Source organism: Ornithorhynchus anatinus, chromosome X1 (genome assembly GCF_004115215.2).
Source record: "Ornithorhynchus anatinus isolate Pmale09 chromosome X1, mOrnAna1.pri.v4, whole genome shotgun sequence".
NCBI classification, from domain to species: Eukaryota; Metazoa; Chordata; class Mammalia; order Monotremata; family Ornithorhynchidae; genus Ornithorhynchus; species Ornithorhynchus anatinus.
Genome location: NC_041749.1, coordinates 34,206,768 through 34,230,542, shown reverse-complemented (window position 1 = coordinate 34,230,542; position 23,775 = coordinate 34,206,768). Strand labels below are relative to the sequence as shown.

The 23,775-nt window shown below is 54.9% G+C and overlaps 1 protein-coding gene across 1 annotated transcript in view; it reads left to right on the top strand.

Annotated features, from left to right (window-relative positions):
* Positions 1–877: 877 nt before the first annotated feature.
* The window catches only part of HMGXB3 (HMG-box containing 3), a 36,284-nt gene continuing 13,386 nt past the window's right edge, over positions 878–23,775 (top strand). The window contains exons 1-11 of the mRNA XM_039910230.1: positions 878–1,112; positions 4,839–4,986; positions 7,845–8,019; positions 10,065–10,592; positions 11,494–11,592; positions 13,882–14,013; positions 15,407–15,834; positions 16,711–16,886; positions 17,395–17,492; positions 17,853–17,945; positions 20,699–20,848. Coding sequence (XP_039766164.1) covers positions 4,841–4,986; positions 7,845–8,019; positions 10,065–10,592; positions 11,494–11,592; positions 13,882–14,013; positions 15,407–15,834; positions 16,711–16,886; positions 17,395–17,492; positions 17,853–17,945; positions 20,699–20,848 — 2,025 coding nt within the window. The 5' untranslated portion in view covers positions 878–1,112; positions 4,839–4,840. The remainder of the gene's footprint in view (positions 1,113–4,838; positions 4,987–7,844; positions 8,020–10,064; positions 10,593–11,493; positions 11,593–13,881; positions 14,014–15,406; positions 15,835–16,710; positions 16,887–17,394; positions 17,493–17,852; positions 17,946–20,698; positions 20,849–23,775) is intronic.

The window sequence follows — 23,775 nt, the reverse complement described above, 5'->3', positions numbered from 1 at the left end:
TGACTGAATGACTGGCTGCCTGGAGGAATGAATGACGAGGAATGAATGATGATGCCTGACTGACCGAATGACCGGCCGAATGACAATGACTGAATGACTGACTGACTGACTGAATGATGGGCTGACTGAATGAATGAATGAATGACAAGGACTGACTGGCTGGCTGATTGAATGACAAGGACTGACTGAATGACTGGCTGACTGAATGAATGAATGACAAGGACTGACTGACTGACTGACTGAATGACTGGCTGCCTGGAGGAATGAATGACGAGGAATGAATGATGATGCCTGACTGACCGAATGACCGGCCGAATGACAATGACTGAATGACTGACTGACTGAATGATGGGCTGACTGAATGAATGAATGACAAGGACTGACTGGCTGGCTGATTGAATGACAAGGACTGACTGACTGGCTGACTGAATGAATGAATGACAAGGACTGGCTGACTGACTGAATGACTGGCTGCCTGGAGGAATGAATGACGAGGAACGAATGATGACGACTGACTGAATAAATGAATGACACTGCGGGACTGACCGAATGACCGGCCGAATGACAGTGACTGACTGGCTGAATGAATGAATGACAAGGACTGACTGACTGAATGCCAACGAGGGAGGGAGGGAGTGACAGAGCGAGGGGCGGGGCGGCTACCGGAAGTGGCCGTGGGGGGGGAGGAGGCGCGCGGGCCTCCGCGCCTGCGCAGTCTGCGGGCGCGCGAGCGCGCGAGCGCGGCGGGCGGTGACTTCCGGTGGTGCGCGGGGGCCGCCGGGAGCTCCGTCTCTCTCCGTCCGTGTGTGGACCCCCCCCCCCCGGGCGGGGAGGGGGCAGGGCGGGCCCCCCCCCCTCGTCGCTCCTCCCCCCTCCCTATCGCGACCTGTCGGCGACTGGGCGCCGGGAGCCCGTCGACCGGCCGGTCGGGGGACGTCGGAGCGGCGGCGCGGGGGCCCCGCTTCGACCCCGGGATGCGGGGGCGACCTCCGGCCGCCGCCCCGCCTGTCGCGACAGCCCGCCGTCGTCGCCGACAGTCGGAGGAGCTTATGGTCGCCCTCCGCCGCCCGCCGGGTCCCCCCTCGACCCACGCCTCCGCCGGACCCTGCCAAGTAAGACCCATCCCCCGCATTATTATTATTATTATTATTATTCGTTGAAAGTCACTTATTTTTAAGATTATGATTATTTACGTTGATGCTGTTGGTGCCTTGCCCGCAGCGGGCTTTCAGTCTAGAAAGGGGGAGACAGGCACCAATAGCATCGACATAAATAAATAGAATTAGAGATATATTCGTTCAGTCGGATTGATTGAGGGCTTACTGGGGGCAGAGAAGTGGACTAAGCGCTTGGGAGAGGACAGTGTAGCAACAGAGACAGTCCTTGCCCACAGCGGGCTCTCAGTCTAGAAGGGGGGAGACAGGCACCAATAGCACCGACATAAATAAATAGAATTATAGATATATTCATTCAGTCGGATTGATTGAGGGCTTACTGGGGGCAGAGCACTGGACTAAGCGCTTGGGAGAGGACAGTGTAGCAACAGAGACAGTCCTTGCCCACAGCGGGCTCTCAGTCTAGAAGGGGGGAGACAGGCACCAATAGCACCGACATAAATAAATAGAATTAGAGATATATTCATTCAGTCGGATTGATTGAGGGCTTACTGGGGGCAGAGCACTGGACTAAGCGCTTGGGAGAGGACAGTGTAGCAACAGAGACAGTCCTTGCCCACAGCGAGCTCTCAGTCTAGAAGGGGGAGACAGGCACCAATAGCACCAACATAAATAAATAGAATTATAGATATATTTATTCAGTCGGATTGATTGAGGGCTTACTGGGGGCAGAGCACTGGACTAAGCGCTTGGGAGAGGACAGTGCAGCAGCAGAGAGAGACAGGCCTTGCCCACAGTGGGCTCAGTCTAGACTGTGAGCCCGTCATTGGGCAGGGATTGTCTCTATCTGTTGCCGAATTGTACATTCCGAGGGTTTAGTACAGTGTTCTGCACATAGTAAGCGCTCAGTTAATACTACTGAATGAATGAATGGAAGGGGGGAGACAGGCATCAGAACAAGTCACCGGGCATCAGTAGCAGCGATATAAATAAATATGTGTGCCTCATTAATATAGAGTACTGAATACTTATATACACACAAGTGCCGTGGGGAGGGGAAGGGGGAAGAGCAGAGGGGAGGGAGTCGGGGCGATGGGGAGGAGGAGCAGAGGGAGAAGGGGGGCTCAGTCTGGGAAGGCCTCCTGGAGGAGGTAAGCTCTCAGTAAGACTTTGAAGGGGGGAAGAGAGTGAGTTTGGCAGATGTGAGGAGGGAGGGCTTAACAAATACTGTCATTATTAAGTGATTTGATCAGGATAGCCAGATTACCCGAGTGGGCCTAAAGGCTCAAACTTTTAGACGGTGTTCTGGCAGAATTAGTCGCCCGGGGATACCTTTATCTCTTGGGGCTGCACCGTCAATTGCGTCCTTGGGCGTTCCCAATCATCAGAAAACAGCACTTTTTTAGAAGTGAAACAAGTGAGAAGCAGCATGGCCTAGTGGAAAAGAGCTGGGCCTGGGAACTAGGAGCCCTGGTTTATAAATCCTGCTCCGCTGTTTACTTGCTCCTGTGTGACCTTGGACAAGTCGCTTCTCTAAGGCCTCAGGTGCCTCATCTATAAAAATGGGGCTTGAATTCCCTGTTCTCTACTCCTCTTAGACTGTGAGCCCAAAGTGGGGTATTGTTTCTCGTCTTTTTTCAGAGGTATTTGTTAGGCACTTATTTGGTGCCCGGCACTTTACTAAGCTCTGGGGTAGTTAGTTGCAAGCTAATTAGGTTGGACACAGCCCATGTCCCACATGAGGCTTACGGTCTTAATCCCCCTTTTCCTGATGAGGGAACCTGGGGCACAGAAAACGAGTGGCGGAGTCAAAATTAGTACCCGGGTCCTTCTGATTCCCAGCCCTGTGCTCTTTCCGCTAGGTCACACTACTCTTAAATGCATTTTATTCACCCCATCACGTAGCACATAGTAAGCAGTAATAAAAATTATTATTTTGGTGATTACTGTTATCAGCATCTTGAGAAATTTGGAGTTCATCAGCCCGGATCCCCAGCAGTGATGGACTGTGGGGATTCTGGCGTGGGAGATTTAGAGCAGCGATAGTAATGGTGTTTGTTATTGTGTGGAGTGATGTACCGAGCCCCGAGGAGGAATATAAGGGTAATGATTTAGACACGGCCCCACAGAAGGCTCATAATCCAAAGCGGGGATCGGGTCAGACTGACATTCACAGGGAAAGAAAAACAGGGTAAGTAAAAACACCAACTACAGCCGTAAAATCGGCAGTTTGTTACTGCTTCAGGCTGGACCGACCTTGCTCTCGCCACCACGGCCGTCTCAAGGTGGGAGCCGTGGCGTCAGTCTGCCCGCTCTCCCCGCCGGGCCCGGGGAGAGGTTGCTTCTTCAGAGGGAGCGGCGTTCTTGCGGCCCCCCGCGCCCGCCAAATCCGGGCCGGTGATGTCTTCCTCTCACCAAAACTTGCCTTAATTGACTTGGGCCTGCGAAGAGCTCGAAGGGCAGGTGAGTCGAGGTTAAAAGAAGATCCATCTCGTGAAGAGGAAGCTGCCCTTTTGTTTTGCTTTTTGTATTTTTGAGAAATATTTGAAGTCATTCTAATACCTCAGCTTCTCCCCGCCCAACTCCCTCCCGTTATCCCCGGCTATCTTGTATGCCTTTTTCGCGACCCGAGAATGTCCGAGATCCCACCCCGCAAGTTTCCCAAACCCCTTTTTCTCTAAAGAATAAGCCTTCGCTTGTTCTCCACATCGAGGTTTCACTTAATAATAATGTTGGTATCTGTTAAGCTCTCACTATGTGCCGAGCACTGTTCTAAGCGCCGGGATAGACACAAGGGAATCAGGTTGTCCCACGTGGGGCTCACAGTCTTAATCCCCAGTTTACAGATGAGGTAACTGAGGCACCGAGAAGTTAAGTGACTTGCCCGGAGTCACACAGCTGACAAGTGGCAGAGCCGGGATTTGAACCCATGACCTCTGACTCCAAAGCCCATGCTCTTTCCACTGAGCCAGGCTGCTTCACTTCCTGCAACACCTCAGTCGCGGCTCCACGGCTGCCAACCAAGACCTCTCATTCCTCTCTCGGGATAAATTTCCAGAGAGCCGTAATGCTTTGCTCTCCGGGGATGCGTTTTCTTCCGTAACGTAAGCGGCGGTTCTTTTAACACGATCCAGGATATATTTTATAGAACTGGAAAGTTTTTAGAATGAAGCGGAAGTAGATAAAGAAGCAGAGAGTAGATAGAGAAGCAGCGTGGTTCCGTGGAAAGAGCCCGGGCTTGGGAGTCAGAGGTCATGGGTTCGAATTCCGGCTCTGCCGCTTGTCAGCTGTGTGAATGTGGGCAAGTCACTTCACTTTTCTGTGCCTCAGTTACCTCATCTGTAAAATGGGGATTAACTCAGAGGCCCACATGGGACAACCTGATTACCCTGTGTCCCCCCCCCCCAGCGCTTAGAACAGTGTTCTGCACATAGTAGGCGCTTAACAGATACCAACATTATTATTACTTTAAAGGACTAAACTGGAAGGAGATTTAGGTGCCGATTCCAAGGTCTGTCAGATGTGCCACAGCAGTTCCTGGGCCCCTGTGTGTCCATAAAACATGGCTGGCAGCTTCTGAAACTTGAATAGGTTGGCACCAGCTTGGCATTCGGATTATCTGACCGTCCGGTTTCCTCGCTCCGCCGTGTCGTAGGGTCGGGTCTGCCTTCCTCGTACGGGGAGTGCTGTTCCGACTTCGCATCGTGTCTTTTGACTCGTTAGCTATGGATGCTCCCTACGATGGCACCGAGGTAACCGTGGTGATGGAGGAGGTTGAGGAGGGCTACGCCTACACCTCCCCCGGGCCACCCAAGAAGAAGAAGAAATACAAAAATGCCGGAGACCACGGAGAAAAAGCCAAGAAACCCAGGTGAGCCGCTCCCTCTCTCCTTGAGACGCGTTTCCCGAACACCCCGGCCAGTAACTCTGGGAAGCGGCCCAGTGGAAAGAGCCTGGCCCTGGGAGTCGGAGGACCTGGCTCCTGATCCTGGCTCCGCCAGTTGCTTCATGTGTCACCTTGGGCGAGTCACTTCTCTGCCTCTTCAACCGTAAAATGGGACTTCGATCTTACTCCCTCCTATGCAGTCTCTGAGTCCCATGTGAGACGGGGACCGGGTCCAACCCGATAAACTTGTATCTACCCCAGCGCTCAGAACATTGCACGACACGGTAAGTGCCTGACAAATACCATTTCAAAAAAAATAGTTATTTCAGGAGATTCTTGGTCTCAGACTCTTAAGATGGTGGATTTGCGTCGTCTGGACGTGGCAACGCCAGACACATTAGTCCCTCAATTTTCGCCTTGAGCTGGAACCTGAGTGCTGCCCACCCATTCCACTCCCCCCATTAGTATCTGCCCAAGGCCATCCTAGCACTGATTCCTCACTCTAACTGGCCACATTTTTTAGCTCTGATTTGATGTCTCCTCAGTCCATAAGAGGTAGCTATTGGGCGTTTACTACGTGCAGACACTGTGCTAAGCACTTTTTTATCCCTGGAGCAGGAGAATAGCATGGGTAAACGATAGCCTCAAGTCTCCTATTACCAGAACACTTTGACCTCTTCCACTCCTCATTCCACCAAACCCTGGAGTCGAGCAGTGAAGCTTCATACCTCTTTCTCCCACCCTCTGTGGAGCCGCTAACGAACGGTCTGTCTCCCCTTTCGGATGAAGGCTATTTTTAAAAAAATGGTATTTGTTAAGCCCTTGCTGTGTGTCAGGCACTCCCCGTTGTATCATTCTCTCCCAAACACTCGGTTCGATGATCTGCACGCAGTAAGGGCTCGATGACTGGAAAGCAGGCGACAGGAAGACAGCAACGTGTACGTAGCGAACGCGTAATAAATGCCTGAATGATTGAGCGTTTGGATACAGGGTCGAGTTTCTATTTTTTCAGGTGACCGAGAGTATAGTTGGGACTGGTTCCGGGGTTGAATCTGTGGCCAAGCCAAACAGAACCAGGCAGATTTCAGTCAGTGGTGTCTGCCTCTGCTGTTGTTTCTTAGAGAAGCAGTGTGGGCTAGCGGATAGAGCTCGGGCCTGGAAGTCAGAAGGACCTAGGTTCTGATTCCGGCTCTGCCACTTGTCTTCTGTGGGTCCTTAGGCAAATCACTTCACTTCTCTGTGCCTCAACTGGGACAGGAACTGTGTCCAACCTTAGTCCATTGCCGGGGCACATAGTAAATGCTGAACCAATACCATAATAATAATAATTATTATTATTCGGCTGCTGCTCTGCTGAGATGGTACAGTAATCTCACCCTTCCAGGACACATTCAAGTGGATGTCAGGCCAGCACGTTAAAATGAACGGGTTAAAAACCAAATTCATCTTTCCTCCTCCTCTGTCGACAACACCCCCACCCTTCTCTGGCCCAGAATCCACCCGCTTGGTGCCATCTTAGACTCCTCACAGTCCGTTGCCCCCTCACTAGGGCAGTCTGTCGTTAAATCATACCGCTTCCTTCTCGGAGCTCTTTGTCGGATCCACCCAAATGGCCGCTTCCCTGGCTTAAGCTCTTCTCAGCTCCTGGTTAGATTGCTTTTTAAGCCTTCTTCTCACTGCCCCTCAGCCTCTCCCCGCTTCGGCCCTCACCGCGTTCAGAAGACCGAATCATTGTTGAGAGCAGGGATCGTGCCTACCGACTCCGTTGTTTTCTACTTGCCCAAGTGCGTAGTACGGCGCTCAGCACGCCGTTCAGCGCTCGGCATGCTGTAAGCCCTCAGTAAATACCATTGATCGATTCCAACTTTCTCTTGCTCATGTCGATCCCCTCAAAAAGCCTCCAAAGACTAGGCTTTTCCCATCTCCTTAAGTAAAAATTCTTGACCATCGGCTTCAAGGCTTTCCACTGGCTTTTTTCTTCCTACTTATTTGTCCCCTTCACTCTTCCACGCACCCCTTCTCACGGTCCCTCGTTCTCTCCCCTCCCTCCAGCCCCTTGTCCACGCCTCCCTGTCTATGTGGAATTCCCTCCCCCCGCTAGTGACTAAAGAACCGACTTCAAATATTCAACCCGGTTTTATCTCGGAAGCTGCCCAGTTGTTCTCCGTGTCCATAGAGAACCAGATGAGAGGAAACGGGCTTTAACAAGCAGGGGTGGTTTCAGTGAGAGAGAAGGAATTATCCAGGTGAACAAACCCTGGAACAAGTCCTTGAAGGGAATTTTGGAGTCTTCCAGGAGGTCTTTAAGCAGTTATGTGTCTATCTGCTCTGGGCAGCTTAGTCACTCAGTCTATCAGTGGTATTTATTGAGCGCTTACTGCGTGCAGAGCTCTGTATTTCTGTGTTTTATGGTATTAAGTGCTTACTATGTTCCAGACACTACGGAGAGCTGGGGTGGATAAAAGCTAATTAGGTTGGACCCAGTCCACGTCCCACTTGAGGCTCACAGTCTTAATCCCCATTTTACAGAGGTAACTGAGGCCCAGAGAAGTGAAGTGACTCGCCCAGGGTCACACAACAGACAGGTGGTAGAACCAGGATTAGAACCCAGGTCCTTCTGACTCTCAGACCTGTGCTGTAGCCACGAGGTCCAGCCAAGATGACCTTCTTAGGGCCCAACTCTGCCATCCTCTGGGACCGTGGTCGTTCCCCGATACGGCCCCCTGTCAGTCGCGCCAAATTCTTCATTGGGGAAAGCGACCTTCGAGGCGTAGTGCCACCGAAGCGCACGAGGAACCGGTCAAGGACGAAGCCGTAAGAGTCCTGGTTTGCTTGGCTTTCAGATCTGCTTACCTGCTGTACTATTACGACATCTACCTGAAAGTGCAGCAGGAGCTCCCGCACCTCCCGCAGTCCGAGATCAACAAGAAGATCAGCGAGAGCTGGAGGCTCCTCAGCGTGGCCGAGAAGAGCTACTATTTGGAGAAGGCAAAGCTGGAGAAGGAAGGTCTGGATCCAGTAAGTCATTTTTTTTTCCCTCCCCGCTCCTCTCTCCCTGCCCCCCAGGTGGGACTGCGATGATATCCGCCATCGTAGTCCCTCTGCTGATTTTTGCTTTCCTGGAGGGGGAAGAAAAGACCAACCAAACAGGGCCCCTCCCCGGCCCTGTTTTGGGGCTCCAGCAGACGGTGGTTCTGGAGTGATCCCTGCCATCTGAGCCCGATGGTGATCCGGAGTTTGGGCAGCGGGTGATGTTGTAGTCACGAATTGGTCAGCTGTCCACCGTGGGCAGAATGCTGTCCCGGGCCCTGGTTCCTTTGGCCTGAGCTTGAGAACCCGTGACATCTGATCCTTCCTGAAAGACCAGCCTAAGAGGTTGTTTATTAGATGTAATTTTAGTGCTGCCGTAAGAAGCGTGAGCTCTTTTGTATTCCTTTTAGAGGGAAAATGTGATAATATAGAATTGTCATGATAATTAGCGAAACGTTATTTGCTTTCCTGTACATTATTTTGTCCTGCGGTGTTATTGCCTTCTTCTTCGTCTCCTTCCTGCTTTCACTACAAATAATTTTGGTCCGGATCACCCATTAAATTAGAACCCCCTGGAGTATGTGTCTTGGCTTAGTGGCCAGGGCCCGGGCCTGGGAGTCAGAAGGACACCTGGGTTCTAATCCCGGCTCCGCTACATGTCTGCGGTGTGATCTCGGGCAAGTCACTTCACTTCTCTGGGCCTCAGTTACCTCATCTGTAAAATGGGAATTAAGACGGTGAGCCCCTTGTGGGACAGGGACCGTGTCCAACCTGATTAACTGGTATCTACCCCAGTGCTTAGAACAGTTCTTAGCATGTAGTGAGCGCTTAATGGGTACCATTATTATTATTATTATGGATATGCGATTGAACATTTATTTTTATTCATTCCGATTCCAGTGCCTGTGCCTGTTTCTCTGGCCATCACCCCCAATAGGGTGTCAAATCCTTGTGGGCAGGAAAGAGGTCTTGTGCTTCCGTGGTAGTTCCCAAATGCTTAGTACAGTGTCCAGATGCCCAACGAAGGGTGTCACGGAGACTGGTATTAGCCCTTTCCTCATCAGTTGGGAGGAAAATCGTGTTCCATTCGGACTCTAATCGTATACCCCCTGGACCTGCATTCAGCAGCACGTGCAGCCCAAAACGTGGGGAACTTTGTTCTGTTAGCGCCCCGGGTTCCAGAGTGTGCGTCCTCCAGCCCGTTTTGATCGGAAGAATGGTAATAGTGAGAAAGTCATTGTCGGGAGACCCTGGCGATGCTCTTTATTGAGCATCTGCCGAGCGCAACGCACCGGACGCAGTGCTAGGGAAGACGGCAGAGACGGCAGAATACGGGGTGCTCACAATCCAATGGGGCCTCAGGCGTCCAGAATATTTACAGATAATGGCGACAGTAGGAGGGATAAACAGCAGATGAGTTAGAAGAGTGTGCCGCGATGAAATATCAGGATAAATATAACTGAGCGTACAGTTCTACACATGTATACGCGAAGGCCGGAATAGATATCAAAGTGCCAGAGGTGGCCGTTTGGGGGCCGAAATTAGAGAGGTTAGGAATTAATCAGCCAAATCTGGCCGAGGAGGTGGGATTTTAGGAAGGCTTTGAAGATGGGAAATAATAATGTTGGTATCTGTTAAGCGCTTACTAGGTGCAGAGCACTGTTCTAAGCGCTGGGGTAGGTAGAGGGTAATTAGGTTGTCCCACGTGAGGCTCACGGTCTTAATCCCCATTTTACAGGTGAGGTCACCGAGGCACAGAGAAGTGAAGTGACTTGGCCACGGTCACACAGCTGACAGGCAGCGGAGCTGGGTTTAGAACCCACGATCTCTGACTCCCAAGCCCGGGCTCTTTCCGCCGAGCCATGCTGCTTCTGGGAAATGCGGAGGTCTGGCGGGTTCTGGCAGGGACGGAGTCCGAGGGGGGTGGGATTCTCCCTAATCCCGCCAGGAAGTTAACGGGAAGTTCCCTCAACCAGCTCCCCTCTCACATTGTGCGTCTCACCCCCTCTCCCCGCTCCCACGTCGATCCTTAGAATACTAAACTGTCCGCTCTGACTGCCGTGGTCCCGGACATCCCCGGTTTCCGGAAGATCCTGCCCCGCTCCGACTACATCGTCATCCCCAAGGCGACCCTTCAGGAGGACTGGAGCCGACAGCCGCTGGAACCGCGGGGGGCGCGGGGCCCGGGGGGTCCCAAGGGCCCCCCGGCCACCCCCGCCCGGCCCCGGGAGGCGGGCGCGAGCGGCCCGGGCGTCGCGGCGGCGGAGCCGGGCGTCCCCACGGAGGGGCCGGCGGAGGAGGGGGGCTCCTTCTCCCGGGCGGACGGCGTCCGGGAGGCGGTCGCTTCGGAGATCCTGCCTCACTACGCCGGGGCCGAGACGGTGAGCGGGGACGTCCTGCTGGACGAGGCCACCCTGGAGATAGGGGAGAACCACCCGTACCAGACCAGCCTGGTCATCGAAGAGACCCTGGTGAGCAGCGGCGGCACCCCGGACCGCCCCGACAGCAGCCCGGCCTCGGCTCATCCGCGGGACGACGTGTCCGTAGTGGCCGTGGTCAGGGTAAGTGGAGCCGGCGCCGTTGGGTCGGCGCCGGCGGCTTCCGCTTCTTCGGGCCAGACTTTCCTCCCGGCCGGCGGCGTGGCACCGTCACCTGCTACCCCCTGCGGCGGAAGCACGGGCGTGTGCGCAGCCCTCTGGGAGCCTGCCCCTTCGCCACCTCCTCCCGGCCGGAATTTCCGTCCCGCGGCCAGATCCAGGCTTGAGCGGCGGAAGCGGAAGAGGGCCGGCGTGCCCGTTGTCACGTCGGCTTCTTACGACCCGGGGTTTAGCCCCAGACCGTTCTGGACTTCAGCATCCTTCGCATCACCTGTAGACCGTGAGCCCGTTGTCGGGCGGGGATTGTCTCTCTCTGTTGCCGGATTGTACGTTCCAAGCGCTGAGTACAGTGCCGTGCACACGGTAAGCGCTCGACAAATACGATTGAATGAAGGAACGAATTCCTGCCGGCTGAAATTAACGTTAAACCTGGGACGGGCGCTTGCCTTCTCAGCCACCGCCGTCACTGCCAGGGAGGTGTGGGGAGGGGAGAGAGGAGGGCATGCATCCATGGTCCACTTGCTCTCCAGGTGTTTTCCTTTTTATTTATTTTTAAAACGGTATTTGTTAAGCACTTACTATGCGCCAGGGTAGGTACAAGGTGGGACGCAGTCCGTGTCCCACAAGGGGCTCACGGTCCTAATCCCCATTTTACAGATGAGGTAACCGAGGCACAGTGAAGTGAAGTGACTCACCCAGACAAGCAGCAGAGCCGGGATTAGAACTCAGGTCCTCTGATCCCCCCCCCAGCCCGTGCTCTTCCCACTAGGTCACACTCCTTCCACGTTATGCCCCAGGAGGGGTGTGAGTTCAGCCCCTTGAGCCAGATGTGTATCCTCGCCTCTCAGATCTGTGTGTTTTCCAGGACTCGGAGGAGAGCAGTGCCTCAGTACCTGCCACGCAGTTCATCGTGTTGCCTCTACCCACCCACTCCGCGGCGGAGAACCCGGCCTCTATCAAACTGGTCAGTTCCGGCCGGAGCGGGGGGCGGGACCCATCCTCGGTGGGGAACTCCTGCGCTCAGCCAGAGCGGGGGAGATCAACTTTATCTTCTCTCCCCTCCTAAGACACCCGGTTAACGCTGGGGTTCCATTCTTCCCACGGTTAAGAAAGCTCGGGCTGCACGCCACTCACCACGTGTCCGCCCGCGTCCCGTGCCGTATCCCGAAAGGCTCACGTCCTCGGCGCGGCCATCCCTTAGCTGCTGTCGCTGTCTTTTCCTGAATCGACAGCGAGAACAACTGTTGTGGGTAGATCTGAGTATCAGTCAGTCGGTATTATTTAGGGAGTCCTCACTGTGTGCAGAGCACTGTACTGAGCGTTTGGGAGAATGCAGTACGGCTGAGTCGACACACTTTCCCTGCCCACAGGGAGCTTAGAGTCCAGAAGGAGAAACGGATGTTAAATTGTAGATACGTACGTAATTGCTTGGGGGCAGGGGGAGTATCGGATACTTAAAGGGAACCGATCCAGTTGCTAGGGTGATGCAGACCGGAGGGCACAGCGCTCAAAAAATATCGATTAAAGAGGGAGTAGGGGAAATGAGGCCTTAGTTGGGGAAGCCCTCTTGGAGGAGATGTGATTTTAGGGGGCTTTAGCGTGCTGCAGGATGGGAAATATCGGGGCGCCGTTGACAGGAATAAAAAAGAAAAGGGGCCGGCTCTTTTGTAAGTCGGTAATAAATCCATTGCAATTTTCAGTGCCGGTTACTACCCGGGCTTATTACCACTTGGGCTTTACTCCCTTCCTGTTGAGATAAACGTGTGATTTTCTAGCACAGAGAGGATCCTAGATCATTGACGAATCATTTCCGAAGGCCGCAGATGCCGAAGCAGTGGATCTGCAACCCTGCTTTTCCATCTTTTGACTAAGTTACCTCGTTGTAACGCACGTGGAGATATTTGCCCGAGAAGCTGTCTAGTGGCCCTGGTAGCTCTCCAGTAGCCTAGAACGTGAGAGCTCCTCGGACACCTCTCAGACCTGCACAGGAGCAGGCTGCGTTTACGGCCTTGGATACGTCCGTGGTTCCAGCTTTTTGGGCTGTAATGGCATCCAAATCACGTGAAATTCGTTGAGCTTGCGATGATGGGCAGGTCACTGTGTAAAGTAAATTAAACATCCGGGTACTTTTAGATGGGTTTCTTTCTTAGAAACTGGTCAGAGCCACTGATGACTTGAATCCAACATATCCTTGACCACAGTGGCTCACCCAGGTCTATGTTTTTCCCCGGCCCTCCAAAATGAGAGGAAGCGGCATGGCGGTTCACTCGGACAGGCTTTCAGTTCTTGCCAGAAATTGGCAGCGGAAGGGGTTGTGAGGCCTGGATTTGGGATCGGTGGCTTCGGTGTCATGCAAGTGAGCGATTTTCTCTTTTTTAAAATGGTATTTAAGCGCTTACTGTAGTGGAAGAATCCTCTTTAGAATTAGAAAGAGCGTCTGCCACATCTCGGTCTGAGAATAGAACGGGGAAGTTGTCCAGAGCGAAGCCGTTTGAACGCGTTGCCTCTTATCGAAGTTGGGGTTCAAAGGGAGCTGGATATATAAGGGGTAGGAAGGGCTAGAGGATGTGATTCACCGGTGGTCTCAATGTTCAGCAGTAATGAGAGATGTGACCGAGCGTTAGGGGAGGAAGAGGGCCTTGCGGTGTTAATCTGGATCTTACTTTTCACTGACTGTGGCCTTGGGTCTCTCGGTCGCTGTTTTGTCTGTTTTGTCCACTCTAGATTAGGACTGGGAATCCAGTCGTCAGGCACCACAGATGTCTTCCCCTGGGAGTTTGGCAGGCGAGGGAACGGGATACTTGTTGTTTCTGAGTGGCATCTGCTCCTTGGATCCACGTTCTGTGAAGTATCTCTGCCGTGTCCTGTGCTTTGATTCCATTTCCGCTGCTTCAGCCGTAGAATCTCTGCTCCTGCTAAGGGAGCGTGGACGGGGGAGAGTGACACAGGACTCGAGATGGTGTCGGAGTCCTGGACGTGGTGGCGTTGGAAGCCCGAGAAATCCCCGAAGCCACGGGCAGTGACGAGTCTCAGGCTGGCAGGCCAGGCTGCCTGGCACGGAGGTGCCACCGTCCCCTGTGCCGGGAGTTGGCAACCCCTCCTCTCGATCTCTTCCCTCTTGCGAGGAGACAGAGAGAAGGAGCAAGACCATTTCCGTGAGCGGCTCGCAGCTGAGCGGTGCGTTGTGTCGAGGGGACAGCCGACGGTGTTGGGCCTAGCTGGCTCATCTTCACCCCTTGTCTCCCCCCTGCAGACCACCACCTACACCCGCCGGGGCCACGGGAACTGCACCAACCCGGGCTGCTCCTTCACCTACGTCACCAGGCACAAACCCCCCAAGTGTCCGACGTGCGGCAACTTTCTGGGAGGGAAATGGATCCCAAAGGTACCGTTCACGCGGAAGTGCGGCAGCTGTGTGTGTGTGATTCTGTGATGGTGTGTGAGAGAGAGACGGAGAGACGGACAGACCGTCGGGTCTTCCCGCTCCGGAGGCTCAGTAGCTCGGATTTACCATCCATTCCCCGTCATGAGGAAACCCTTGATTATGCTCCTGGCTCAGATTCTTTAGAAGGTCTCTGAAATCTTCTTAGGGTGCTAGAACCGAAAGAGGAGGTACTTCGACACTCCATCCAGTGCTTGGCACATAGTAAGCGCTTAACAAATTCCACAGTTACCACCCCCTGTAGACTGTAAGCTCATGGGCAGGAACAGTTCTGCCCATGCTGTTTATTGTCTCTGCCGTGCCCTGGGTTTTGATTCCGTTTCCAGTTATTGTGTTTATCGCAGTGCTGTTTATTGAGTGCTTACTGGTTGCAAAGCACTGTACTAAACGTTTGGGAGAATACAGTACAACAGAGTTGGCAGGCCTGTGCCCTGCCCACAATGAGCTCACAGTCTAGACGGGGAGCCAGACGGGACTATAAATCAATTATAATATATAATTTTTAGATAGCGTATAGATACGCTGTGGGGCTGGGGATGGGGTAAATGTCAAATGCCCCAAAAGCACAGATCTGAGCGCACAGATGACACAGAAGGGAGAGGGGGCTGGGGAAAGAGGGCTTAATCCGAGAAGGCCTCTTGGAGGGGATGTGTCTTGATTGATTGAGGAAAGCAATTTTATTGAGGAAAAAACGTTAAAGGTGTTTCACACAGTTGTTTTTAAAACAGTTCTTAAACCCCAGCTTGGACCTGAACAAGAGAACTAAGCCGAGCCAGTGGAGGGGATTGAGTTGGGCTCAGTTTAGTTGGTCCCAGGTCTCTGAAAGGTCACTAGGATGCGGATTCCCGCCGTAAGGTGATGCAAGCCAGTTTGCTCCATTTGTGGCAGGGTTGAAACTGGTCGAAACTAGAAAATTGCACCCGCCCCTCTCATCCCCTCCCACCTTGGGCAGATCAATCTCTGGGTCCCACATGTGCGTCTGAGGACCGTGTCAGCTCCCTTACGACCCCGGGGAAAACTTGAGTGTTTCGAAAGTTCGGAAGGGCAAACTCAATAATAAATCATGCACCGAGGCGCCTGAAAGAGAACGAGCAGGTCAGCGTAGCAGTGAGGGTTTTGTTGTTTGTGAAAGAGATGTTTGTTTTTCTGGGCAGGGGTTGTCATCCCCTCCTCGTTCCCTTTCTGGGAATCTCGCGTTTTCGTGCTTATTGTGTGGATTGCCCCGACGGCCGGCTTTCCGGTATCTTCAGGAGCCAAGCCCTCTGGACCCCTCCGCTCCCACTCCTTCGTGCCCCCAAGGCTCGTTGCCGTTTAACATTTGCCGTGTTCCCTCTAGGAAAAATCAGCCAAAGTGAAAGTGGAATCGGGCCCCGGCGTCTCCCCGAGAACCCCGGTGGCGAAGAGAGGCCAGCATCCTGGCGTGCCGGACCAGGGGGCACCCCAAGAAAACTCCTCCGGGCTGACCCTGGAGAACTCGGAAGCGGTCAGCCAGCTCCTGAGTGTCATACCCGTGGGAGAGCCGGTCCAGGAAGCAGAATGGGAGGAGGTGATCATCTCCGAGGCCCATATCCTCGCCAGCACGCTGACCTCTGACCGTTGCAAGAGCGCGACCGGGGCGACCCTGGCCGGCGAGGGCGGCGGGCCTCGCGACGCTGCTCCCCGGCCAGCCGAGAGAGAGAGCAAGGGCCCAAAGCCGTCGCCACTGGCCGAGGGGACCCCCGCCCCCAACCCCTCTCCGCTTACCTCAGCTAAAAGAACCCCCGGGTGAGTCGGCGGCGAGGCTCGGGATCGGCCCAGGGGCTTTCTGGGGAGCTGCTCTCTCCGAGAGCTCTGGAACCTCCGTCCCCGGGATGGACCCGGGGGCTCCCGAGACGCCTTTCCCCGCACTCAGTCATTCGAGCATTCATTCCTTCATTCCCTCGGTCATATTCGTTGAGCGCTTACCTTGCGCGCTGCACTGCATTAAGCGCTTGGGAGAGTACAGTATAACAAAAACCGGACACATTCCCCGCTCTGGATCGGACCTCTCTTAGCAGGGGGAGTGAGGCCTTATTGTCCTCTTCAGTTGGGGAGAGCGGTTCCTTCCTCCGGTCGCTCGGGGATGAGCAAGTATGATAATACGGTAGGGTTGGGCTATCCCGGCCTCCACCTGTAGCTAACGTGACTTCACTCTGGAGAATCAGGTGACCCATTCAGCAGTCCCGTCACTCTCTTCCTTGTGGCTCGATGGCCTTCCGGCCTTATTTCTTCAGATCTCATGACGCAGCGTCGGAACCTCGGGTTTCCCTCCGACCCGCCCCTGCTGGGTAGTGGCAGCGTGAATGGTGCCGAGACGGCAGAAGCGGAGCCGTTCCCCTCGCGGGGGCGGGCGGGTGGGACTCTGGTGACCCGGGACCGTGAGCCGTGTCGAGAAGCCCTGGGCTTGAGCCCTCCGGTTCCAAGTAGGTCATCTGCGAAAACAAGACGGCCTTTTCCGTCGTCCTTTTTTTAATCGGCGCCGAAGAGCAATAGCTGCCGTTGGCCGCCTGTGGGTCTCCTCCCCTTCCCGATCCGCGCGGCCTCCCCGGGGGCTGGCCCGGCCCGCTCCGGGCCCCCGGCGGTTCCGAACGCAAACCCGAAACCACGCCTCTCGTCTTCCAGGGCGGACGGTCCTCCTGTCGGGCCCAGAGCCCAGGAGCTGAAGAGCAAGGCACGGGGCAAGCCCTCCCTGTTGGCCGCGGCGAGACCTATGCGAGCGATCCTTCCCGCCCCAGCGGGCTTGGGGAGAGACAGTGGCCCAGAAGCTCCCAACTGCAGCCAGGCCTTTCCCCTAAATGGTAAAAGACCCAGAGGGGCCCAGAATGTTTTGGGGGGGGTCCCTTGGCATTCACTGGTTTTTTTTCCCATTTGCCGTTCCCTCCGGTGTGCGGGAGGGCCCCAGCCTCTGCTGTTGCCGGCAGTCGCCGCCCCCCCCTTCGGTAGCCGGCTGGCCACCTGCCCCTCCCCTTGCCCCAGAAAGCCCAGACCGCTGCGAATTGTTGGATAAACCCTCCGGGGGTTTAAATGCAGCTGCCGTTGGGCGCAGAGGGCATTCGCGGCTTCTCCTGATCGGCAGGGGTTCTCCTTAACCACCCCGCCCGCCACCGAAGACCGCTCTGGCGGGAAAGCGCAGAGGTGGCCGAGGTTGCCGGGGCTTACGGTGGGGAGAGGGGTCCCGGCCTGAGGTGGCGGATGCCGGTAGTTGCGGCTCTAAACTAGGTGGATTATAGTGCCGTTAATCCGACGGAAGAGAGGAAGGAGTCCTGGTGGGTACCGCACAGGTCACGCCTGCCGCTCTTCCTACAGATAAAGCTTCCCCCGTCAGGCCCTCCGGCCTGAAGCCGAGCACCCTGAAGCAGTTGGGCCAGTCTAGCCAGCAGGTAGCCGGTACCACCGACCAGAAGGTGAGTTTGCCCTTTCCCTCCTCGGTGGAAAAGCCGCTCTCGGGTGGTGATCGTGATCCGCTCACGCGGCGGGGGGGATCCGTGACCCTTCTTGAAGCTACGGCCCGGAGAAGCCCCGGGGTTTAGGGCCGAAGGGTTTCCCCCACCGTGCCGACAGTGGGGAGTTGCTAGTTGGGCCCGGAGAGATTTTACAGCCCCTCCGGTCGACCGCTTTGAGGGCCCCTGGGGAAGAATCCTCGGGGTTGTATTTTGGCTTAGCCGAAAGCACCAAGCGAAGGAGCCCGGGGGCAGGTCGGAAGCCGGCGCGATCCCCGGGGTGCCCTTTCCGGCGGTTTGATGGGGTCCGATCTGCGATCGCAGGGCAGCCCTTCCAACAAGGCGTCTCAGGTGAAGGTCGTGGAGGTCAAACCCGATGTATTCCCTTCGTACAAGTACAGCTGCACCGTCACGCTGGTGAGTGTTTCTCGCCCACTCGGGCGGCGGGGGGGAGGCGGTTGAAACGATGCCAGGCGCTCCTGAATCCTCGTACCGGGGACGTCTGGCTTGGCGGGCCGGCCGAATTCGCTCTCGGAGGCCGTCGCCGACGCAGCCGGACGGTTGCCGAGCCGCCGGACACAGGGTTGGTTGTAAAGGAAATCTGAGTCGGCTCTTTGTGGGCAAGGTGAGGCGCCAGCCAGCTGAGCTCAAATCGGGTACTGGGGGCAGCCTGGGGAAGGGGATTTAATTCTCCCTCCAAGTTGGAGACGCTTTGCCTTACGTCCCCAAGGCGCTACGCCAGCCGAAAGCCTGGCCTGCCGCAGTGGCCGCTTGTTTAATCTTCGCCTCGGTTTGGCCCGTCCTGCCTGCCCTCCTTCCCTAGGGTTTCGGGAGGTCACTCGCGGTCTGCGGGTGCCCGTTTCAGGAGGCAGGTGAGCCCCAGGACTGTTTACGCCACATCCTGGCGAGTCCAGATGGCTTCCCCAACTCCTCCCCCGTCCCGGGGCTCGGGTCGCCAGCAAAGCGAAGTGACTTCATCACCCAGGGACGAGGGCTGGCGGAGGGGCCGGAGGGACCCGACGCTCAGGTTCCTCTCCTCCGATTCTCTCCCCGACCCCCTCCGGTCAGGCTTCCGTCCCCATCGCTTCACGGGAACCGCCCTCTCAGAGGCCTCCAGCCGTCTCCTCCTTGCCACATCCAACGGCCTCTACTCCGTCCTGATCTTCCTTGATCTCTCAGCTGCCTTCGACACTGTCAGCCATCTCCTGCTCCTGGAGACGTTATCCAACCTCAGCTTCACTAACACTGACCTCTCCTGGTTCTCCTTTCTCTCTGGCCGCTCATTCTCGGTCCCTTTTGTGGGTTCCTCCTCTGCCTCCCACCCCCTAACCCTGGGTGTCCCTCAAGATTCACTTCTGGGTCTCCTCCTGTTCCCCGCTTACGCCCACTCTCTTGGGAAATCAACGTGGCTTAGCGGAAGAAGAACGGGCTTGGGAGTCAGAGGACATGGGTTCTGATGCTGGCTCCGCCACTTGTCTGCTCTGCGACCTTGGGCAAGCAGCTTAACTTCTCTGTGCCTCAGTTACCTCATCTGTAAAATGGGGATTAAAACTGTGAGCTCCATGTAGGACAACCTGATTTCCTTGTATCTACTCCAGCACTTAGAACGGTGCTTGGCACAAAGTAAGCGCTTAACAAATACCGTAATAATTATCGGAGAACTCATTCGCTCCCATGGCTTCAAGTACCACTTCTATGCGGATGATTCTCAAATCTGCATCTCCAGCCCTGATCTCCCTCCCTCTCTGCAGTCTCACTTTTCCTCCTGCCTTCAAGACATCTCTACTTGGATGTCCTGCCGTCACCTCAAACCTAACACGTCCGAAACAGAACTCCTTTTCTTCCCACTCAAATCCCGCCCTTCCCCTGACTTTCCCGTCACTGTGGACAGCACCACCATCCCTTCTGCCTCACAAGCCCGTAATTTTGGCGTTATCCACGGCTCCGCTCTCTCATTCACCCCACATATTCAATCTATCGCTAATTCTTGTCGGTTCAGCCTTCACCACGTCGCTAAAATCCATCCTTTCCTCTCCACCCGGACTGTGGCCACCATGTTAATCCAGGCACTTATCCGCTGTCGCCCCGATTGCTGTATCAGCTTCCTTGCCGACCTTCCTGCCTCATGTCTGTCCCCTCTCCAGTCCATACTTCACTCTGCTTCCCAGATTATTTTCCTACAGAGAGGTTCAGGCCACCTGTCCCCACTCCTCAAGAACCTCCAGCGGTTGCCCGTCCACCTCTGCTTCAGACAGAAACTCCTTACCGTTGGCTTTCAAGCAGTCAGTTCACCTTGCCCCCTCCTACCTCACGTAGCTACCCTCCTACTACAACCCAGCCCGCGCACTTTGCTCCTCCGGTGCCAATCTGCCCACTGTACCTCGATGCCGTCCATCTCGCCGACCTCTCGTCCGTGTCCTGCCCCTGGCCCGGAATCCCTTACCTTTTCATGTTCGACAGTTAATCTCCCCACCTTCAAAGCCTTATTGAAGGCACGGCGTCCGTTGTCGTATTCACTGAACGCTTACTGTGTGCAGAGCACTGTACTAAGCGCTTAGGAGAGTACAGTTTAACAATAGACGGACGATCTCCGTGCCCACAGTGAGCCCGCCTCTAGCGTACGTCTCCTCCAAGAGGCCTTCGATGACTTAACCCTCCTTTCCTCTTCTCTCTCTCCGTTCTGAGTCGCCCTGACTAGTTCCTTTATTCACCACCCCCGGCCCCACAGCACTTACGTATCTATCCGTAATTGATTTATTTAGATGAATGTTTGTCTCCCCCTTTAGAATGTGTCTGTTATATTGGACTCTCCCAAACGCTTAGTACGGTGCCCTGCACACAGTAAGCGCTCACTGAATTTGATTGACCGGTCTGCAGCCATTCCCCACCAACAGACCCCAGTGCTCTTTTCACCGCCCCCACGACGAGGCTGGGCCTTGGCGTCACGCTCCACCAGGAATCACCCCGGGGTGCCGGCTCCGGCTCCTAGACGGGAGGCACCGGGGGCTGCGGTAGGGAAGAGGGCGGGATCCGTGGGCTTCCGGTTTCTGGATGCTGAGCCTCCGGACCCGGCGGCATCTCCCCAGTGTCCCGCCGCTTCCGGAAGATCTGGTTTGGCCGCTCCGGTGGCCGTCTGTTGCCTGGCCTGATGTTGGTTTGATTCCCCCCAGGACCTGGGCTTGGCAACATCAAGAGGCCGGGGAAAGTGTAAGAATCCCTCCTGCAGCTACGTCTACACCAACAGGCACAAACCGCGCATCTGTCCCAGCTGTGGCTACAACCTGGCCAAAGACCGACCTGAGAAAACAGCCAAGCCTCTCGTGAGTGATGACAGCTGCTTCGGGATCTGGGCTTAGGGGGGAGAAAAGGGTGCATTTGAGCCTGTCATGCCTTTCAGATGGTGTGCCTGGAGTTGGGTCGCATGTGTGTGGAGGGGTTGGGGGGAGTTTTGAAGGAGAAGGAGGTGTAACTGGATTTAAATGGTCAGCCCCACACATTTTACTGCTCGGGGAACACCGGTCTTGATCTGAAATCCGGAACCGGATGGCATCTGGGAATTTGCCCGTGGCCTTCCCGTATACTCCAGGGGAACGGTGTATGCATCACCTGTCTCCAGGGCGGGGGGTTGGCTCTGCCAGTGGCCTTCGGCAGCCCTCTTCTCAAAAGGCGGGCCATCTTTTTGGGGAACCCAGATCCTCCGTGGATCTAGGTGTGCGCATATGGTTGAAAAGAAGCCGCGGTGAGGGTCTCAGGCGGCTTCTTGATCGTCGTGCAGCCTGCTTGGTTTCCGCGACTGTTGTGGAAAGTTGCTGCCTTTTAGGTGGCCTCACTCATGATGTAGCGTGACCGACTGGCTGACCGGTTGGACGAACGAGCTTGCCCTGTGCGGGATTCGGTTTTACCCAGAGGCAGAGGGATGAGTGAAATCAGAGAGTCCGCGTTGGTTTAGCTTTGAGATCCCCATCTCTCCCCAGGAGCTGAGGAAGGGGGCTCATGTTTACCAGCTTTATTTTACGGTAGTCACCCAAGTACTTAGTACAGAGCTCTGCACACAGCAAGCGCTCAGAAAAAGCTGTTGCTCGATCGACATCCCTTACTCCTTCCTCACACCTCTTGCCAGGCCTGAGAGGCATATGGCTAAGGACATCTTTCTCCCTCCGGTCCGGTGTTCCCGACCGATTCCAACTCCCCGACGTTTTGGCGGCTGAGAGTCCTTGGACCGATGACTCCTAGACCGTGAGCCCGTTGTGGGCAGGGATGGTCTCTCTGTGTTGCCGAAGTGTACTTTCCAAGCGCTTAGTACAGTGCCCTGCGCACAGTGAGCGCTCAGTAAATAGGATCGAATGAACGAATGACTCGTTTCCTTGCCAGGATAGTTGAGTGTGATGGATGAAGCGGCTTCGGCCGCTTAAAGCTTCTCGGGCCTTTCGAGCCCCCTTCCCGTTACTCTTTGCCAGTGCAATTTGTCTTTAGTTGCTGATTTTCACCGACTCCAGATATTAGGCGAGGGGCCGGGAAAATCATGTGATAAGTAGGATTCTTATGCTCTTTTCTCCGTCCCGTCCCTGTCTTCTGGGAGCGCGCGATCTCGCGTCTCCTCCGAGGTCTTCCCCGACGAAGCCGGCTTTTCCCCTACCCCGTGTTGTCTGTGCAGTTTGGATCTGTACCTTGATCTTCGCGCCATCCTCAGCCCCTCGGTACTTTTGGGTGTGTCCGTAATTCTTTTAATGTCTCTCCTTCCCTTGTGGGAAGGGAACACTGTCTGTCAACTCCTTTGCACTGTACTCTCCCGAGCCCTACGTGCAGCACTCGACACACAGTGCGCACTCAGTAAGTACCATTGACCCGTGTCATATCCCGGCCCGACTACCGCGTCGGCCTCTCCCCTCCCCAGTTCACGTTTCACTCTGCTGCCCGGCTCAGTTTTCTAAATCATTCTTCTGCGCATCTCCCCTCCTCTACCCTCCTCCTCCTCTCTCGTCTCCCACTCCGCCCTAACTTGCACTCTTTGTTTCTCTCAAGCCAAACTTCTCACTGTATCTGGTTCTCCTCTTTCCCACCCCCAGGGTTTTGCTCACGTCCTCTGTCTTCCTTGGAGCTCTCTCCTCATTCGTGTTTTGACAGACCACCGCTCTTCCCGCCGTCGGAGCCCTTCTGAAATCGCATCTCCTCCAGGGGACTTTCCTTGCTCAGTCAATCGGTCCTATTTATTGTGCACCTACGGGCAGAGCACTCTTCGGAGCTGTAGGGAAAGTTCAGGACAGTTGGGGGACACGTTCCCAGCCCATAACAAGCTTGACTGGCTCATCTCTCCACCCTAATAGTAGTAATTATTACTATATTATTGTAATTAGTAATAGTAGGCCTAGCTTCTTTCCCCTATAACCACCACTTCAGCAATTCCACCTGACCACCTTCATACTCAACCCTTCCCACCCCCATCCAGCCAGGTAGGACTTAATTATATATCTTTATACTCCATTACTTCCATCTGTCATTTCTGTCACCTCCAGTACATCGTCAGCACTTTGAGGGCAGGGATCATATAATCCTGTTCTAGTCTTCCGTGTGCTCAGTATGTACAGTGTTTGCCCGTAGGTACTCAGTGAATGCTATGGATTGCTCAACTCCCAAGCCTAAAAGACTATCTAAGCGTTTCAGGTCAGGTGCGATCTCGGAGGGTCGATCGTTCTCTGGGTGATAAAATCCTAGAAGGGGCCCGCCAAATGGTTGAGGAATTCTTCTCTTTTTATCAGACCCAAACTTCAGTGCATTGGTCTTTGTCCAGGCGGCGGTGGGTGTCCACATTTCCCCACAGAAATTCTTCTCCTTTCTTAAAAGGAAGCCCTAATTCGTTTATGATTTTTTTCCATAAGACTATTTCCCCCAACCGTTCTGTCCCTTCTGTCGCTTTTTATGGCCTTTTCTGGGTTTGGGCGTTAAGTACCCGGTCCCAAACCGAAAACATCAATAAGGATCTGACCAGAGCTGAGAATAGCAAAATGACTCCTCCTTGTCCAGTGGCTTTTCGCTGCTGACTCATTCGGGGCTTTTTCTGCTGTCGTGACCCCTGGCCGATCATCCTTCCCCATCCTTCGTCTGTGGTGTTCACTCTCATCCCCGGCTGCGTGTTTTTCTTCAGGGCCAATCTCCCTGATAGGTCTAAGCCTCTTAATTCTACCCCCGCCTCCCAGAGGGAGCTGCCCACCCAAGTCCCTATCGCCCCGTGAGATTTCGGCGTGTTCTC